Source organism: Arvicola amphibius, chromosome X (assembly GCF_903992535.2).
Source record: "Arvicola amphibius chromosome X, mArvAmp1.2, whole genome shotgun sequence".
NCBI classification, from domain to species: Eukaryota; Metazoa; Chordata; class Mammalia; order Rodentia; family Cricetidae; genus Arvicola; species Arvicola amphibius.
Window position 1 is genome coordinate 63,728,667 of NC_052065.1, and position 21,266 is coordinate 63,749,932.

A 21,266-nucleotide genomic window follows, 5' to 3' on the forward strand; every position below is an offset into this window, starting at 1 on the left:
ACAAAGTGACAGTGTATCGAAAATGACAACAAATTTCCATGGCAACATGTGCAGTGTAGGCCCCAACCAATACTAGTAAGAAAAACTTTGCTGATCAAGCACACTTATGAAACTGCAGCTTGTAAAACTGTCTAGAAAGGCCAGACTTTTCAGTGGCCTACTAGTTCTTCCTCCTTCCGTAACATGGATAAACTCTTGGCTTGAAGCCGCAACTGACTCAAGTACAATTTCTTTGCCAAGTCAGAAAGTCTGAAAGCATGGGCCTAACATGTAAAACCCACCCGTACTTTCTCTTGGCTGTACCAAAGGTCTGATTGCAGGAAGTCACAGGGGTTTTCCGAGGACTCAGCAACCAAGAATTTCTGGCCGAGCCCCATTTACCAGGCTACGTGTGAGAATCTATCAAGCAGGAGAGGCTCAAAAGAGTTAACAAACCAGCGCGCTGCAGACTGACAGGGAGACAGGCCAATAAGGTGTCTAAGCCGGCAGTACGTCTGGTGTGGGCGGGTGTGGGACAAAGCGTGCAAAAGGACCGCGGAGGCCTAGGGGTGAGAGGGCAGCCAGGGTTAGAGATTGCTGGAGGCGGGGGCCCGGAGAAAGCACGTGTCCGCATCCTTTTCCTCCTGCTCTTTATCCCTTTATCCTTAGGGTTTGATAGCTGCGGGGACAGCCCGGGGCCCAGTGTATGGCCACGGAGTTACAGCGTCCGGACTCCATGCCCTGTCACAACCGGCAAGTAAACTCTACTTCTGCCCCAAGTCCCGAGCATCTACGAGCAGAGGACCCTATCCTGGATCATGCTGAAGAAAATAACGCTGCTACGGCTAAGCTGACTCTCCTCCCTGGGCACGCCCATTCCAGCGTGCTCTCGGAGCGGGACTCTCAGGCCTGCTGTGGCATTAATCTTCACTCTGAGAACCACAGTGACAGTAGTGACAGTGGCAACTACGACGCACCTGTCGGTGACTTCCTCCTAGGGGACTGTGAACTGTCCCGACAGATCGGGGCACAGCTTAAGCTGCTGCCTATGAATGATCAGATCCGGGAGCTGCAGACTATCATCCGGGACAAGTAAGCCCAGAGCGGAAGGGGGAAAGGGAGTGGAGGGGCTACAGGGTGAAAGTAAAAAGCCTGTGTTTGGATTTGGCGAACTGGCCTCTGAGGGTTAGTGTGAGTAGGAGGAGAGTCAGCTAGACACATCTATAGCCCTCTCTTAGTTCTTGTGGCTAACTTTGCTTTGTGTAGAAATGAAACCTTTTAGGCAGCTTTCAGCGTCTTTCGGCCTCTTTGTCTCTCTTAAGCAGAACCAATCCTCAACTATGCCTGGCAGGTACACACCCCTATGCCATCTGCGCAGTTCCTGACGACGTGGTAAATGTATAACCCAGAAATGGTTACTGCTTGTGGTTATTATCTCCTAACAGCCCAGGCTCACAGAAATAAAGCAATTGCAAGGGAAATGATACTGTGCTTCTCTGGCCCTCTGACTCATCGTTTGTGACTGCAGTGTGCCATTTTGTTTATTGTTTGGGAGTGCAGGTTTACTGGTCTCCAGAAAGTGGATCCTTCCATTCTTCTCAAGATTGCTTACTGAAAACTTACAGGCCTTAGTTAACAGCAAAGGCTGCCTAAGAACATGTTGAACCCTCCTAATCCCACAAATCAGTGTAGCAAGAACTTCATGTTAAACTAGTTTGGAATATGAGTTTTATCAGATAAATATGTACAAATGAAATACAGCTGCCATCCTTCTTTCCTTCCTTTCTTTTTCCTTTCTTTTTCTTTTTTGAGACAGCATTTCCCTAAGTTGCTGCTCGTACTCTGGCCTCAAACTCAAACCCCAGCCAGCCTCCCAAGTGGGTGGAACGACTGGACATGAGACATGAGACCATGCCTGGCTCTTCCTGGCAGCTTTAAATGAGTAGCTACAGCATATAAGACCACTATTTTTCCAGCGTGCCTTGACAGTTAAAAAATGCCCTAATGGCCAGGTGGGGGTGGCGCACACCTTCAATCCCAGCACTGGGGAGGCAGAGGCAGACAGATCTCTGTGAGTTCCAGGCCAGCCTGGTCTACAAGAGCTAGCCAGGACAGCCCCCAAAGCTACAGAAAAACCCTGTCTCGAAAAACCAAAAGAAAAAAAAAGAAAAAAAGAAAAAATGCCCTAACTTAAATCAGATCTTACCAGCCTTCCCATGCTCTTGGAGTAGGCTCCCGTGTTTCCTCACTGCACTGTTCCTGACTCTTACATACATGCACCTTTTAAACATAGCAGCCTTGATTTGCTGACTGCGTCTCATCAGCCTTCATTGGATTATCTGAACCTACCAAAGGTGGGAGTGTTTGGCCCCTTTCAATTCTGAGACATCCTTGTTTCTGCTTTCGTTTGGAATTCCCTATACCCTTATTTTGGAATGGTCAGATCCCATTTTTCAAGGCTACACTCATTCTTTCTGGCTCCCTTTCCCTGACCTTTTAAAAAGGAAGACTTGTCTTCTATTTTGAATATTATTACATGTGCATGGATCTTACCTTGCTTATTAGGCTTTATTGTATTTTACATTTTTTTTACATTTTTGAATTACAGCCATTCCTTGCCAGTAAAAGATGCTCAATCATTAAAGAGTGTTTCTACCTTTTGTAGAGAGAGAGTTTTACTATATAGTTTTACTATATAGCTATTTGATCCTCCTACTTTAGCTTCCTGGATGCTTGAGTTATGGGAGCGTACTACTATGCCCAGACCTAGCTCATAAAATTTTATTTATGAAACTGTACTATTTGTTTATAAAGAATCCGTGTTGAAAACTGTGATCATGTGATCTAATGGCATAGAGGTTTTGAAAAAGATAGGGCATAGGCTTGGTAGTTGTTGGAACAACTGAAGTAAAACATCTATGAAATAAAGAAAATTTGATGATTCTTTTTTCTTTTCTGTAGCTTTAGAGTCTGTCCTGGAACTAGTTCTTTTAGACCAGGCTGGCCTCAAACTCACAGAGATCCACCTGCCTCTATCTCCTCTCCCAAGTGCTGGGGTTAAAGGCGTGTGCCACCACTGCCCAGCAATTTTATGATTCTTAGAGTTAACTAATTTTGGTTCTTGGACCCAATTGTATTTATCTGTAGATGAGTTTCAGGGCTCAGGAAATTTTTGGTAATTTTATTTGTCCGTTGTAATGATAGTTTTAAAAATATAATCTTGAAGGAGTGGAATTTAGTTCAGTGGTGGAACTTTCACATTGTAGACACAAGACCTTGGATTTGATTCCAAGCACTGCAAATAAGAACATCTTTATTGCAGTACAATTCATATTACAATACAATTTAAGCATTTTAAAATATACACTTAGTAGTTTTATGTATATTCATGGTTGTTTATCATCACCTACCACAGTCATGACCTTACAGGTAAATCCCTATTTCTCTAATATTCCCTCAATCCCTAAGCAATAATTAGTTTACTTTATATTTTCTTTGGTTTACCTATTCTGGACATTTTATCTTTCTTCATGTGTGTGGTATATGTGTTTGTTCCTGTTTGTGTGGGTGCAGGTATGTATGCATGACTTATGTGTGTGGAGTGCAGAGAGAGGTTGACATCTAGACCCTTCCACTATCACCACACACCTTATTTTTGTGTCAGTTTATTTTATTTTTTTTTTAAGGGGAACTATCTCTTTTCATTGCACATACCAATACCAGTTCTCACTCCCTCCTCTCCTCCCATCCCTTCTACCTCCCCCCTCACCCTCAATCCACTCCTCAGTGGCACATTCCTTTGGGGAAGGTCCAAGGCCCTCCCTACTATATCTAGGCTGAATAGGCAGATTGATGAATATCATAAATGTCACCATAGAACCTTCATCCAGCAACTGATGGAAACAGCAGCAGAAATCCGCAGTGGAGCACTAGACTCAGCTCCCAAAGTCCAGGTGAAGAGTGGGAGGAGTGAGAATATGAGCAAAGGGGTCAAGACATACCTAATTTTTTGAGACAGGGCCTGTTACTGAACCTGGAGCTTGCTAATTCAGCAAGACTAGTTGGTCAGCAAGCTCCAAGGATCCTTCCATCTCTTTTTTCCCCTGTTAGGATTAAAGGTGGGCACCAACCCATCCTTTTACATGGATGCTGTGGGTTCTGAATTCAAACCCTTATGCTGGCATGCAAGAACTTTACTGTCTAAGTCATCTCCCTAGCCCTTACATTTATTTAACTAATATAAAAACACAAAAATTTCAATATCAATGGACTATTACATAATGGTTAAATCAGGTTAAATCTGTTTCTTTCGCCAAGCACTTATCAACCCTTTATGGTAAAAGCTTCCTAAATCTTTTATCCTCACTTTTTGAAATGTGAGGGACATTCTTATTATCGGTAGTCAACTTACTGTGTAACAGTACAGCAGAGCTTCCTAACTATCTCGAACTCAGTACTCATTGATGAACCTTCCTTCCTCCTTTTCTCCCCAGCCTGTGGTGAAATCCATTTCACTGTCAAATTCTTTGAGCTCATGTTTTCAAGACTCTATATATGAGTGAGATCGTGGGCTTCTTGCTATTTTGGATAGAGCAAATGAAAGAAGTTATATGTGATGCTTATGTGGCTAGTTTCTTTTAGTGTAATGTTTTCGAGGTTCATTCCTTTTTGTGGCTGAATGGTACTACATTGTATAGATACATGCAGTTTGTTTATGCATCCAACGGGTAGCGGACATTTGGGTAGCTTTCTGCTCTTTGGTTAGGCTGAATAAGGCTGCTGTGAACATTTGCTTATATGCCTTGTGCAGGGATGCGAATCTTCAGTTTTCATTACATTTCATAAAGGATCAGGATGTAAAGGTTAAAAACCATTAATACAGAGCTTGGAGAGAGTATGGCATTCAGCATTTATATATGATAATATCTATATGTCTCGATTATATTTTATTATTTAGAAAAGCTTGGGTTATATAGCAACCTGGGAGTAAGTGGAATCCTTTGTATTTTGCCTTGAGTTTGAAAGAGGAGACAGCAGAATCCTCTGAGGGATCTTAAGCAAGATGTTTTGGCTTTATCATTTCTAAAATGAAGATGTTGGTACAGTCTCCTGGAACTCCTGAGAGGCTAAAACAAGATACTGTCCGTGAACAGTGTTACAAACTGGGAATCACTGTGTGTATTTACAGCATTTAAATTCTACAAGTTGGAAATTATGCATGCTTTTTACTGACATAGTAGAAGGGATTTGCTTGTACAGAGAATTCAAATTCTTTATTTGCAAATCAATACCAAAGCTAGCTCTTGTGGCTCATGCTGCTAATCCTAGCATTCAGGAGGCTGAGTGAAAAATATTGCTGTTGTTGGAGGTTAGTCTGTGGTGATTAGTGAGGAACAAGCCAGCCATAGCTACCTAGCAAGGCCTTCCTCAAAACAAAACTACCGAGAGAGCGTACATAATTTGTATCTGGCTTTGACACAGTACAGAAAGACCTACTGTGATTTTCCCCTAATGAGTTGATGCTTATTCAGGCTGGACACAGATTTTGTTTCTGCGAGGCAGCATAATCTGTTAACAGAAGCGTTCTCTTTCTTTCTTCTTCCTTCCTCTCTCTTTCTCTCTTTCTTTTTCTTTTCTTTTTTTTTTTTTTTGACTGTCTTGCGGTTACGCAAACAAGGCCTGTTTTAGGTTCTGTAGAAGCCGACCGAGTGTCTATTGTATGTAGAGCAATATTTATGTCAATTTAGTTATGGAAGGTGCATAGTCTTCCATATCATAGCCTGTCCTCTTTGAGGCATATACTTTTCTCTGTTTTGAGAGGACAGCATGTGTATATATTATGTGTCTGATAATAGAAACCTTTGGAGTACATGTTGTTTCTTTTATTGTTCCTAGTTCTTAGACTCTATCCAGTAAAGGGATTGCTTTATGAATTGGCTCTGGCATGGAGAAATGGGGTGATCCAACAGGACTGCAAGTGTTGTATATCTATAAAGCAAGCAAGATTGAGAACATTGTACTGATTTAAAATGACTTTATTTTTTGAAGTGTACAATATTTGAAACGTAATATGTTGGCTGTATTATTGAATTTCAAGGAAATGATTTTCTCTCTTTGAGAGTGCAGTAATCTAAACACCAAATGGAATGGATAATTTACTCAGCTACACATACATGGGTCACTGGCAGACGACGAAAAAGAAATGACTCCTTCATTTTCCTGTGGTTTCTTTTTTTGTTGCTGTTGAAGTGGATTAAACTACACATTCTTCTCTTCCTGAATAATAAACCCAGTAGAATGGGAGTGTAATGTACTTTCCCCCCCCTGAACACGGTTCATGACCTCATATGAAAGGCAATGAAGTGAATTTTTAAAGTCATCCTCCAGGCCACAGTTTTGGGGGGGGGGGGGGAGGGAAAGAGGAAGGGAGGGAGGTAGTTTGAGAGAGATTTTAGTGTTCTGAAATACTAGAGTAAAGCTATATTGTGAACTGTTGAATCTATTCTGTCTGTGTATTCTTGTCCTAGAAGAGGCTTTGGCATGGCTTCTGTAGCCTACTTAGATGGAAGCTGAATAATTTTCGTAAGAGTTTGTCAGTCCATAAAATGGCACCAAAGAACTACTACTACCTTCAGCCTTGTGACTAGGTTATAGTTGCCTGGAGAGGAGACATTTAACCTCAGATGGAACGTCCCATGCAAGCCTAGTACGAGTGTTGCTTAATGTGATGTGACTCATCTAAGTCATGTAATGTTCTTAAGCAAAGCTGTGCATTGAAATTAATAGTGAAGTCTGTTTTACAAAACAAGTTCCTGGCTCTCATCCTTGGAGGTGGTTTGTGCAGTGTTGGGTGGGTCCTATATTTGCAGCATTACAAATACCACAAATAATTATTCTATCCTCAGATGAGACGTGTTTTCTTGTTTGTTTGTTTTTGTACATTTCCCATTTGAATTTTCTAACTGGCTTTACTGAAATAGGGAGGAAATCCCATCTTTAAGCAGCAGAAATCCCTGATATGTCTTGGGTCTATCCTAGTCATGTCTCACCAGTTACATTGGACTATAGCAGGTGAAAATGATACCTCTTGTTTTTCTACTGGTTTCTTGGCATTTATATTGAACTCTGCTTGGAGATGCAAGTAAACAATGAATGGAGGTCTATTTTATGAGTTTACTAAGAAGGTCCCAACAAACTGTGGCTTTGCTGACTTGCACCTGGCAAGTAGAAGAAGCTATTTTTTAAAATTTTTCATTGAGTTAGATTTGTTCTAAGTATATTATTAGGGGTTTGTTGTTTGAAGGCAATGTGAGGAGCAAAATCAGTTGCAAGCCATCTGCATGCTATAGCAAACCTTGGAGCTGTTCTTGATTTTAGTAATCACGTAAAGGAGACATAGAAGGTAACATTCTGTGAATGCTCGTTACACTGTAGCTTGAGATGAAATGTATCTTTTTGATTGAACCTGCCAGAACTGCTTTTCTGCTCCACTCTCCTTCCACCTGTTGATTTAACAAACAAACAAAATATTAAGTCTGAGTACTCACATTCTTAGGAAAGTCTTTTAAATTATTCCTGTTTTTATCAGGTAAAACACAGGATGCCCAGTTAAATTTGAGTTCAAGCAAGCAATGAACACCCCCCTTTTTAAAATATAAGTGTAACATATATTGCATGGGATTTCTGAAATTCAAATTTAATTGTGGATCCTGTATTTTTATTTGCCAAATGTTCACCCCAGTCTCCCTTCTCCAAATGTCACAAGCAGTCCATGTGGATAATCTTCCAGGAAGAAGAGTGATGTATTTAAACTTTTGAAATGACATCCAATTCAGTGTTCTTATGATTTGATTTTAGTTAAATTGTTTTGAGTTATGACTCAGGAGAGTTTGCCTTTAATTGCTTTTGGGAAGCATGCAGTTTTTTCAAAGTGGGGTCTTGTTATGTGGCCCAGGCCTTAAACTTGTTAGGGATGCCAGACTGTCTTTGAACTTTGTGATCTACTGACATCATCCTCCCGAGTGTTGGTATCACAGGTTTGTACCACCGCACCCGGCAAAGGGTGTGCTGCATGTGGTAATCATAGTGGATTACTCTTTACAAGCTGTATTATAAAATCATCTGCCTCTTCAGGAAGAAGGTTTTGTTGATTTGCTATTTGTACTTTATTTTGAAATAGGGTCTTGCTATGTAGCCTGGGCTGGCCTGAAACTCCTGGGTTTAACTGATTCTTTGTTGTGTGACACTATTCCTGGGTGAACAAACATCTATTTGTCCTAGATAGGGAGCCAGTGACCCACTAAAGTAAGAAAACTACCAAAGTCCATCTTGGTGAGTGAACCAGCAGTTAAGTTTTAATGGGGTTACTTCCAGGAGCAGAAATGACTCAAGGACAGCTGCATCAGAAATGACTCAAGGACAGCTGCATCACCGAAGCCCACCTCAGCCGGGGTGACAACTCACAAAGGCTGGGAACCTGAATCACTACACCGCCTGCAGGCAGCTCAATAGGTTGGAGAGTGTCCTTTCCAGGCAGCTCAGCTGGTCTGAGCATCTTCTAGGCAGCTCAGCTGGTCTGAGGGTGAGTCTTGGCAGTCCTTATAATTGATACATGCTTGGGGTGTGAGGACCTAGTTTATCTGGTCAATTTCAGGGACTTTCTGAAGCTATTGAGTTGTTTATTGCTTAGCTTAGCCACCTTCCCTGCAGGATGGAATTTTTCATTTCCCTTAATAACATCCTGTTGTTTCACTACCCCTTTCATATCCTGTGGCTTAACAAGCTTGCTTGCAGGATGGAAGGTTTCAATCTCTGGAGGAAACTGCTACAAAACATCTCCTGCCTTTAAGTCTTCCACTAGTTAGGCTTACAGGCATGTGTCACCACACCTGTGTGGTGGTGTGACTGAGAATGGCCCTCCTAGGTTTATAGTTTTGAATCTTTAGTTCCAAGTTGGTGGACTGTTTAGGAAAGATTAGTAGGTGAGGTCTTGGAAGAGGTGTGTCACTGGGGGTAGACTTTGAGGTTTCAAAAGCCCACACCAGGTGGTCCAGTCTCCCTCTCCCTCCCTCCATCCCTCCCTCCCTCCCTCCTTCCCTTCCTCTTTATCTCTCCCTATCTGCTGCTTTTGGATCAAAAGGAAGCTCTCAGCTGCTGCTTCAGCACCATGCCTACCTGCTTGCCCCCATCTTCCCAGCCATGTTGCTCATGGACTCACTCTCTGAAATTATAAGCAACTTTCCAGTTCAGTGTTTTCTTTTATACATTTACTTACGCATGACATCTCTTCATTGCAATAAAGCAGTAACTAAGACACCTGGCATCTAGTTTTTTTGTTTTGTTTTGTTTGAGATAGGATTTCTTTATGTAATACAGTCTTACCTCCAACTCACTATATAATTTAGGATGAACTCAAACTTTTGATCCTTCTGTGTCAGCCTTCTGAGTGCTTGTATTATAGGTATAAACTAGCATACCTGGCTCTCTGGAGATTTTAAAGTACTATCTAGACAATCTTACTTAACAAAAAGGAAAAATGTGCTTTTAGATGCTCCAAGTTAAAATGAGTATTTGGTTTCTGGTATTATTATGCTCAAATCTGCGAAGTCCCCCAAAAGCCGATAAGGAGACTGAGTCCTGTATGTAAAAGCAAAGAGCCTTTATTTTATGCAAGTTTGCAAAGTCAGTCTCTCCGCATGTCCAGCGTATTGGAATAAACGGAGAACTCCGAGCTCGGTTAGAATTGGGTGTTTATAGTAGTAAAGGTAGGGGTGAGGGATTTCTGAGGTTCAGGACCCCTGATTGGCTGACATTTGTCTAGGGGTGTCCTGATGAGTGTGTGCTGGCAGGTGATCCTATCTACAAGGTTGGAACATGAGGCATTTTCTTTGGATGGTCTGTTCTTGGGTCGTGCTTCCGTAATCTCAGTTTATGGTCCTTCCTGCAACTGGGTATTGCTGCAGGGTAAACTACTGAGACTCAGGCCTCCATTAAACTTATCTATGGCTGAGTCCTACTCTGGCAGGTGATAATGGTTGGAAGTAAAGTACTTCCTTTGGGTGATCTGTTCCTGTTTAGCCTATCATGGCTGGCTCCTACATTTCCCCCTTGCCCCTGGTTTTAAGGAGGTATGGAACTACTTAAACTAATAAATCCATTAATTGACAACTCTGGGCCTATTTTTCTAGTATAGATAGTTGTCTTGCCTCCCATGCCAGGGAGTTCCCCTTGTCTCAGCCTTTCAACCTATTGTGGGCAGGGGGCATGGGATGGTGTGTTCCTTTCCACAACTACTTCAAGTTGACATTGGAGCATTGTTATCCGGGCCCAAGCAGGTTGAAAGGCTAGCCAAAGGTAGGGAGGAAATTTAGGCAATGGGGCACTCATCAGACCTCATTGAAGGGACAGGGAGCGTTCATATCAACTGGAATCATCCACATCAGCTTTCATGAAGTCCAGGGCTCTCCACCATTCAGAGCAGGTTGTAGTCAGCAACTGATGCTTAGATAGCATCTGCCAGCCAAGTGGAAGCCTATTAAGATAAGTTTAAACTAGGAACAGAAATTAAAATGTAGAAAACCAGCCGATAACAGTTATCTGTAAACAGAAGAAATAGACTCATCCCTTTGAGTCCTAGCAAAAACTACAGATTTTGGTTAGAAGCATGTATATTTTTCTGCTGTCCAGAGAACCATGTATGGTGGCTTTAGAATGAGCTAACAAGTTGGCTATAGCTTTGTGGAAGAATCTGGATAACTTTTGCTGTTAAACTGGCATTATAACTGCCCTAGCCATTAATACTATCAGAGATCTCAGAAGGATAAATAAAGTATATCGGAGTACAGACCAAATAGTTTCTGAATCTATTAAAATTGACAGGGACCAGAGTCCATATACAGTTAGTCATACCCAGGTCTCCATAGCATTGGACGCAGAAATATCCAGAACAGCAGTCTTACTGTCTAAGCCAGGCCCATAAGGTGATTTTTTTTCTTTTTCTGTGGAAGAGGGACATGGAAAAGATTGACCTTATTTTGTCTAGGCAAAAGTGGTGCAATCAGTCTCCAAGGTCCTGCTGTTTGTCCACACTCTGGCCTGGGTCCTGGCAGCAGGTGTTGCACTGGGGCACCTCGCCCAGTGGTCAGTGTCGTTGTAATCCTGGTGGAGACATCATGGTGTCTCATAATCTTCTTTGGGGACCTTGGGTTACTGCTAGGATCTCGGAGTCTCTCTCTAATACAATAAGCTTTTAAATCATTATTTTAAATGCCATATTCTGCAGATCTCTGAAGTATGAGGGCTGCTAGGTATAACTGATTAGACAAATTTTGTTTCTCATTGTTTTAAGTTTGACTTTGAAAACATATACAGGGAACTAAATAAGGCTTATTCCTGTAACTAATTATATCAGTACTTTAAAGAGGACTGACTAACTTGTATTTCCTAACAGTCTGCAATAAGTTAGTAGCTTTCACAAGACTAGAACTCCACACTCCGTAATGATTTTGAATTAAAGCTAATAAAAAAACTGAATTATTCATTCCGAGGGTAAACACAGAACAAGTTTATATCTAGCTATTAATGCTGTCTCCTGCAAAGGCAAGGAAGAGGTCCCAGGGAGAAATGGGAGGGAGTCTAAGAGCTAGCATTGCCCTAGGGCAAACTGAGACTCAGGTCTACCTTCTTGCTGATCTATAGAACCCATCTTGGCAGGTGCGTGCCAAGTTGCCCTAGACCCTACATTTTTCTCCCTTCACAAGTACCAATGACAGGATTTAATCATGGGTCCTAGCTAGCCGGCGGCCGGGTGGAGGGACGCAGCCTGGACTGTTGCATAAACTGGACACAAAGAACCCGCAGAGAGAGGACTGCTGAACTTGCCTAAAGGTGAGATGGCCTTTTGGGGTTCCTGATTCATTAAAGAGTCTGCGAGACGTTCTGCAGGACACAGCAGAAAATGACTGAACTGTCTTTGGAATTTCCTGCTTCATGGAAATGTCTGCTGGATACTTATGGGCCTGTAGGCTGAAGATGGATGCCCCAACGGTACAGAGGAACTTTGGGTGACTGTCCAGGCAGCGAGTTGTCTCTGTCATTTCTAGAGTTTGAAAGTTGCATATGACTTGTTTACTTAGGTAATATTATATCCTTCTGGAGTCTTTGATGGAGTTGAAAAATAAATAGATAGTTATAGCTTTCCTTAGTTATGATAAAAGATAAAATAGATTTTAATATTGTAACTGTAATACTTGCTTGATAACTGTTTTGTTATATGTAATTTTGCTATGTTAAAGTTAAAGCCTTTCTTTTTTGTTTAAACAGAAAAAGGGAAAATGATGGAGGAGAATTATCTGTCTATGTTACTTTCATTGGTTAATTAATAAAGAAAACTGCCTTGGCCCTTTAAGAAACAAAAAATTAGGTAGGTGGAGTAGACAGAACAGAATGCTGGGTAGCAGGAGTGGCGAGACGTTTCAGGCAGTGGCCATATGCAGTCACCATGATTCTCCTCTCTGAGATGGACGCAGGTTAAGATCTCTCCTGGTAAGCCACACCTCGTGGTGCTACACGGATTACTAAATATGGGTTAAAGGAAGATGTGAGAATTAACCAATAAGAGGCTACAGATAATGGGCCAGACAGTATTTAAATAAATACAGTTTCCGTGTAATTATTTCGGGTGTAAAGCTAGCTGGCGGCTGGGTGGTGGGACGCAGCCCCGCTGCTCCTTCTACAGGTCCTGTCTGTCCAGGAGCTCAAGGGGGTGATACTGGAACCTCAATACCATCAGTCAAATAGTATTGACCTGTTCTGAACAAAAGCCATCAGTCTGTTGATAAGAAGAAGCAAGATCATTAGGGACCTGCTAGAGCTAAAAGTAAGGTTGGGTTTAATCTATTTGGATAAACTGATCAAATAGGGGAATCAGCTGAACAAGTTTTCATCCAGCTTCTGTGTGTTCTGTTCTCTATCATTAACAAGGCCGTTGAATCTCTAATTACCCCAGAGTGATTGACATAGAAACATTCTTTCCCCAGAAGAGAAGGTCCAAACCTCTTAGTATCAGTTCAAAAATTTATGATACACTTTATCCAAATAGATTAAACCCAACAAAGTTAGCAAAGATAAGGAGGCTAAACATACATCTTAAAACCTGAATAGACCTTGAACAAGGAAATATATTTAAACCATTAGTTAACAGTTTAATACTTTTACCTTTTAATATAGTTTTTCATGTTACAGTGATCTTCCCATTACAGAATATTTTCCATTGTTATTTTACAACTGTAGTTTTGCCTATGTTGTGAATCTCAATTCAAACATCTGACATGCAAGTGGTCCCAGACTACCCCTGAACAACTTCAAAAGATTGAGATTCATAGACTTGGATGCTGTTCCAAGCCCTCTATCAAACTGCTTAGGTCATTGTCTTCTGCATCATAAGAAATGAACAGTTCCGTTTCTGGTTAGCTTTTGGTGCTTATGGCTCTGACCCTAATTTTTAGCCTTTTATTTTAAGTTTAAATATTAACAATATAAAGCACAGTATAAAAATTTATAGCACAGATGTCTCACAGCCTTATAAATTTATTTAAATTTTTTTTCTAAAAAATTAAAATCTCTTAAATGTCTTCCTGCAATATTAAGAATATCAAAAATGAAGTATTTATTTGGTCCCACCCTCGATAACATATACATAGCCTGTCTTTTAGATCTCAGACTGCTCCATTTCATGGTAGCTGGTACTTCTGGTGACTATCACCTGACACTGGCATTTTTAAAACTATTAAGGTCCATTGTTGCAACTGCACATTCTTTGGGAATCTAGTCCTGCCATACATTTGTAATCTTCAGCTGTTTTTTATGATTCCTTTATGTCTTTATGACCATTATCATCTGGGTGACTCTTAAATTAACAAAGCCTAGCTGGCAGAGCCAGGTACATTTGAGTATAAAACATTGAGGTGCAGCTTTAATAATTTAAATCGTAAACACACACACACACACACGCATATATATACATATATATGTATATGTACATATATGTGCCTTATGGTTTCTTTAAAATTACCCATGCACCAATTTTAAGTAAATAAAACATGGGTCTAACAAAGGAAAAGCCATAACCCAATTCTAGAGCCAGCTTTTCAATAATAAAACAGCATATAGCAGTTTTAACATTATCTGTACCAAAAAGTCATCTGAATTTCTGCTAACCCAAATTTAGTAATCAGAGCTCAGTGATAAATTTCTGAAGTCAGGCCCTTAAATGTGGCTACAGCAGTGATGGGTGGCAGAGACAGCAAAAATAGCCAAACCATTTCTGTCTCAGCTCCATGCTTGTAAGAAAACCTACATAGACAAACTTTTCAATAAAACAAGCATATTCAGTATCTGCATGTATGAGAAACCACAGCAAATATAGTTTACATCCCCTTTTGACCTTTTATAACTTTTTTATATACCTTTAATCCATTTTCCTCTCTTTATTCCTTCAGTCTTCTGCTTTTTTCCCTCGCTTTCCAGATGACATACCAAAATCTCTCTTGCTTTTTAGACTACATACCAAAATCTCTCTCGCTTTTTAGACAACATAAAAACTCTTACCAAAGCCTTTCTTGTGGTTTCCTTCAGTGGTGTATGATATATTGTATGGCTACAATATTTTAAACAAGAACAGAAACATGCATATACTATAACATTAAATTTTCATCACATAAAATCCTGTACCAGCGTGAAATATTTGAGATCAACAGTGGTTTTTTCATATAGTAACCAGTAATAATTTGTAACCAGCTCCTCTAAATGATGACAGATATTTATAACACATTGGATCTGAATGATCAAAGCAGCTATGGTGGAGAGAAGTCTGGCTATAGTGTCACAACAAAGCCATTGCAACAGCACCTATAGCCAGAGTCCTTGACCCAAGGAGCCAAACCTTGGTCAGGTTTGACAAGAAGTTGAGGCAGGCAGCCCCCAGGGCAGGTGGAGGGAACTCATTCACCTGCATGGGAGGGGGCAGGGAGGTATGCAGCATGTGGGGGGGGAGGAAGATGGTTAACCTCTCCAAGCCATAGCAATTAACCCCAGATTCTCTGTCCAGTGTTTGAATTCTTATTGGGATACATCTGTCCCCTACAACTGTGACTGGCAGCCTTGCTACATTGTAACAACAAGGCTGTACAGCCCAGCCACCCAGCCACATCCAGCATCTTCATGCTTGGAGCCAAGGCTGACTCCTTTTCATGAAATGTTTTAGGCAGTAAGTAGAGGTTATTTGTCTTATTCCTTTTAGGAAAATATACCCCTATGCTTATGGAGCTATCTCTAAAGTCCTGTAAGTGATCTTGATATCAGAGTCAAAGAAGTCGTGATTTGAGTCTGTCCCATATCATCAGCGTCAGTCTAAGTCAGGACAAAAACCACAACAACACACAGACACACGGGACAATGAACAGGACAATGGCGCTGAACCAAACCAAAGACAAGAGCCTCAAGCTGTTTTGTGGGTGCAACCCGCCCATCTGTTGAACTGAGACTGCTACCTGCGTGTTTCACCAGAGGGAACTACCCTCTGCAGAAGGACCCTGGGGGCATCTCCTCCAGGCACTCCACCTGTGATCTTTTTGGGTGTCTGCCTAGATAGTCTACAGGCTATTATGGTTCCTGGGCCCGCTTACAGAAAGACATGAAACATGAGACACAGACATGGGACATGAAACAAAACACAGAAAATTTACTGGCCAGTTGAAGGTTCTATGGATGGTAGTCCCAGTGGGCTTGGGGGACCCCAGACGAGCCCCCAAATGTTATGCCCAAATCTGCGAAGTCCCCCAAAAGCCAAAAAGGAGACTGAGTCCCTTATGTAAAAGCAAATAGCCTTTATTTTATGCAAGTTTGCAAAGTCAGTCTCTCCGCATGTCCAGCGTATTGGAATAAACGGAGAACTCCGAGCTCGGTTAGAATTGGGTTTTTTATAGTAGTAAAGGTAGGGGTGAGGGGTTTCTGAGGTTCAGGACCCCTGATTGGCTGACATTTGTCTAGGGGTGTCCTGGTGAGTGTGTGCTGGCAGGTGATCCTATCTACAAGGTTGGAACATTAGGCATTTTCTTTGGATGGTCTGTTCTTGGGTAGTGCTTGGGTAATATTACTTTAGGTATTAATCTTAGGTATTGCTTCAGGGTAAACTACTGAGACTCAGGCCTCCATTAAACTTATCTATGGCTGAGTCCTACTCTGGCAGGTGATAATGGTTGGAAGAAAAGAACTTCTTTGGGTGATCTGTTCCTGTTTAGCCTATCATGGCTGGCTCCTACAGTATGAGTCTTGTTTCCATGTAATAATTGCATTTTGAAATGACTGCCTTTGGTTTTCATCATGTTACTACAGTATGGGACACGTGTATTTGAGGGGAGACTGTTTAGACAAGTAAATATTCTTTGCCAGGTGGTGGTGGCGCACGCCTTTAATCCCAGCACTCGGGAGGAAGAGGCAGGCGGATCTCTGTGAGTTCGAGCCCAGCCTGGTCTACAGGAGCTAGTTCCAGGACAGGTTCCAAAGCTACAGAGAAACCCTGTCTTAAAGAAAAAAAATTCTTAGATACAGTTATGGTCTTCATTGTTGGACATGCTTGAAGCTTGTATAATTTTTTTTTTTTGAGACAGGGTTTCTCTGTGTAACAATCCTGTCTGTCTTGGAACTCTCTTTGTAGATCAGGCTGGCCTTAAAGTCACTGAGATCTGCCTGCCTCTGTCTCTGAGTGCTGGGATTAAAGGCGTGTACTGCCACAATCCAGGGAGCTTGTATAGTTTAAAAGATCTCAGTTTAGCTGGGCAGTGGTGGCATATGCCTTTAATCCCAGCACTCGGGAGGCAGAAGCAGGTGGATTTCTGTGAGTTTGAGGCCAGACTAGTCTACAAGACCTAGTTCTAGGACAGGCTTCAAAGCAACACAGAAACGCTGACTCACAAAAACAAACAAAAAAGATCTCAGTTTAATATTAGTTACAGTTCCGTGCTTTGGATTTTGATTGCTTAAATGTTCCTGTTTATTTAAGTATGAGGTATTTGGTTACCTAAATATATTTTTGAATATTCCAGGATCTGGGTGTGGTCGTGCACACCTTTACTCCCAGTACTTGAAGGCAGAGATAGGGGAATCTCTATGAGTTTGATGCCAGCCTGGTCTACAAGAGCTAGTTCCAGGCCAGACAGGGCAATATAGATCCTGAATTAAAAAATATTTTAGGGATATGTGTCTGTGTGATTTTGCTTTATGGCAGTTTTACATTATATTATTTTAGCTTATTCTTAGAAGATGGTTGGTATTTTACAAAGCTTTTTTTTTTCCTGTGGGCCAAGATTTTTTGAATGGTTTTGAAATAATATAATTTTGTTTTGAAATAAAATATATGGGGTGAATAATACCCAGAGTCTAGTTTCCATTAAAATGTGTATTTAAACAAATGATTCAGACCAGCATTGGGCCCAAAGGAAGAGCTCAGAGAATACAGGTACCTTGATCTATCTGATAAGGAAATTCTGACTTTATGAAGCTGTTCTCAACAGTGTTAAGAATTTCAACATGATGTTGAAGGCCACTGTGTATTTTTTTTAAAAAAATGTAATCACTTTATTGTATTCTAGATTTACTTTAATTTCTAAATTGATTTAAAGTAAGTAGTACGAGTTGAAGTCTGTCTAAAATAACAGAAGGCAAACTAGTAATTGCTGTTTATAGTGGAACAGTGAATGATTTCTTTTGTAGGTCAAATAACTGTCAAGAGAAGGCGATTCCTATTAGATTCTCAGTGTATACCTTTTGTAGAATGTAGATAATGTGCTTATTTTGCAAAGGTTATCAGATAAAGCTGATTTGTTGGGGGGGAGAGAGGGTATAAAAGGTGTTAAAATGTCTGATTCCAGAGTAAAATAACAGATGGTGATATCTCTGATCACTTTCCCTGATATAACTCCTTTGTGTAGTAACTTGATGAGGGAAAGACATTGTCAAAACATATCATAGGTTATTTCTTTAAGAAACTTCAGGCCGGCTGGGTGGTGGTGGCACAGACCTTTAAACCCAACACTTGGGAGGCAGAAGCAGGTCAGTTGCTGTGAGCTTGAAGCCAGCCTCGTCTATAGAGTGAGTTCCAGGACAGATAAGGATACATTGAGAAAAACCTACCTTGAAAAACCAAGAAGAAAAAAGGAAACTTCAGACTTACTGTCTTGGGAGATGCCTCAGCAGTGAAGAGTACTTGCTGCTGTTGCAGAGGACCCTCGTTCTGATCTGGGCGTCCATATGGCCGTTCAGAATCACCTTTCATTCTAGCTCCAGGGAATTGAATGCCCTTTCTGATCTCCATGGGCATCAGGCATGTACATGGTACAGATACACATTCAGGCAAAGCACATGTATGAAATAAAATCAATATAAAAATGTAAAGAAATGCATAGTTTCTAAAATAACCTGAAAAGTTCAGGGTTTTATTCCCCCTTGAAAAGAGGTGTGGTTTGGCTGCTTAGGCAAATCTGCATAGGTCTACCATTGAAAGCATTATTTTTTTAAATTTCTCTGCTTTTCTTTCATTGACAGGTGTTTTGAAAATGAGTTAATAGAAATGAAAGACACTGATCCCATTCTAAAACAGCAGTACATGTAACAGAACCTGTTTTAAATGTCATCTCTATGTATATAAGTAGGGGTGTGTGTGTATGTTTATATAGAATTTTTGAGTCTAGAGAATAGACTGTATAAAGACTATAAACCCATATTCTTGCTATTGCTTAATTATGTTCATAGTTTAGGGAGTTAATAGCTACAATATGATAGAGCTGTAGTTACTGTAAGAAACACAATGATATTTGTATCTGGTATATTTTATTGTTTTCCTCTGTTAGGAAAAGTGAGTGCACATGCCAAAAAAAGATGAATGATCTGCTGACATAATTGGCACTTGCAGTTGTCCTCTTGATGCTGTGATGGGGAATATTTTAGTTTTATATTTTGGATAGGAAGGTAGGAAATTTTAAGGATATAAGCTGTTAATGAATCCATTCTATCAAAATGTTTAACTTCCATGAAAGAGGGGAAACGATTTTACATACAGAAAAGACACGAGTCTCCTAACATTCTTTTGCCTGGTTATAACAGCTGGTGGGAATGTGCAAGACTGGATTACTATTGCTTGAACCCCTCAGGATAGGATAATATCAACCCAGAGTAAATGTATAAGAAGATGACAGAAAAATCAAAGGAGAGAAGGGCTTCATTGGAAACCAGAGCAAAGGAACAAGTTATAAATGATTTGAGAAAGAGGGCTTAGAAATGGAGGTGCACATTTTTTGGAAGCAGTGATCACAACAGAAGACTTACTCTAACTCTTATAATCCCCCAAAGGACTAGCGGCAAAGTAGATGGCTTACTTAGCTCTATTGTGTGCCTATAACACAAGGTGAACGGAGAGGAGGGTGGGAAAAGCTAGTGTTCTTACTGTAAAGTTTCTTCTCAATTTGAGCTTTGCTGTCATCTTCCAGGGGATCTTTGTTATCTGACAGCTCAGTGTAGATCGCATGATCTTCAGTTCCTATCTCTAATATTGATGTCAAGTAATCAAATACGCTTTCCCAATAATACTTATGAAGTCTTTTCTTTTTTATGTCATATCCTAGTAAAAATATATTGTACAATAAGCATTTCAGCATTTACTATGTAATAGGTCTTAATATCAGTGTTACTATGTGTATTAAGTATATTTTACCTTGAAGCTCTAATTTAGACTAAAACTTGTACTGTTTTTTTTAGGACAGCCAGTAGAGGGGACTTCATGTTTTCTGCGGATCGTTTGGTAGGTGGAGGCTTTCCATTTTCATTTCATTGTTATATGCAGTGATATAATTCTGGTAGGTCAGGGGGCTTTTCATTGTAGAGCATTCTGGGGTTGAGAGAGATTGCCCTGAACAACCATCGTCTTGCGAGGCTTCTGAAGTATCCTTTCCATTATAGCATTAAAGTGCTGCCTCACTCCCTTTTACTCCAAAACGTTACCTATGAACCCATTCCTTGTCATTCTTAGATGGATCTTGGCAGTCTGGTTCTCAGCAACTCATAAAATGCCTTATCTTAGGGCCATGAACTGTAGCACATTAGAAGAAAACTGTGTTCTGAGACCTAGCATTCACCCTGTGTATCAGCTAATGTGCAGAAACTAGTGTATTTTCTTTTGTAGTTTACAATGTTAATTGTATTTGTTTTGCTTCTGCCCTGTGATATAGTGAACATATGAAATTCTAAGTTGGACTGCATACCCCTTCTTCAAGGGCATCCTGTTAAGTCCTGACCAAATCCAGTCCTTACATAGTCAGTGTCATCTCAGATGATCTCTTTGTCACAGCTTTCTGTTCTTGTGTTGATACCTAAGTGTGCTCCATTCTTGGAGTGAAATTGATAAGTAGTTGCTAAGACTAATATTCTTCATTAATGAAAATAAACACTGAGTACATACTAGGCTTTGCACTAGACTATTTTGGGAGGGAGGAGATAAGACAGTTAAGAATATATAGATACGGTCTCTGCTCTTGTAGAATTTACAATCTTAACACTCTTGTCAGTACTTAGCTTAAGAAAGAAACGTGGCTTATTAACCTTGTAGGTATAATCAAATCATAGAAAATAGAAAAGGAAATGTGAAAAAAGACATAAAACTTTTAATTTTGATTTTTTTCTAGAGCACATATATTCTAAAAGAGTGTAGGCTATTCCTCTTCTGCTTTTGGCTTTAAATATTCTTGATCGAGAGACCCAATTCTATTTAAACTTATTTTGGCTTCCATGGATAGTAATAACTGTTGTTAGCAACAAAAGAAATATGGTTGATGTTCCTAGGACAGAAGCCATTGTCTTTCATGTTTTCTTCTGTGTGTGCATGTGTTGTTTGTGGAGGTGCATGTGTGTGCTTGCATGTAGAAACCAGAGATCAACCTTGGGTGTGGAGGCCAGAGATCAGTCTTGGTTGCTTCTCAGGAACCATCTTCCTCATTTTTTTTTCAGATAAGGTTTTGTACTGGGATTTGGGGCTTGCCAGTTAGGCTAGGCTGACTGGCCATAAGCCCTCCAGAGATCCTCCTGTCACTAGGTTATAAAGTGTATGCTACCACTTCGCTTTTTTATATGGCTTCTAGAGATTGAACCTTGGTCTTTATGTTTACAAGGCAAGTAATTACTACCAATTGAGCCATCTCTTCAGCCTTCTTTTATGTTTTCAGCAAAACTCAACCAAACGA

At 40.5% G+C, this 21,266-nt stretch overlaps 1 protein-coding gene across 3 annotated transcripts in view; it reads left to right on the forward strand.

Moving 5' to 3' along the window:
* The first annotated feature begins 529 nt into the window (after positions 1-529).
* The window catches only part of Uprt (uracil phosphoribosyltransferase homolog), a 52,120-nt gene continuing 31,383 nt past the window's right edge, over positions 530-21,266 (forward strand). For all 3 annotated transcript variants that reach the window (XM_038316646.1, XM_038316645.1, XM_038316647.1), the window contains exons 1-2: positions 530-1,071; positions 19,789-19,831. In XM_038316646.1, coding sequence (XP_038172574.1) covers positions 686-1,071; positions 19,789-19,831 — 429 coding nt within the window. In that variant the 5' untranslated portion in view covers positions 530-685. The remainder of the gene's footprint in view (positions 1,072-19,788; positions 19,832-21,266) is intronic.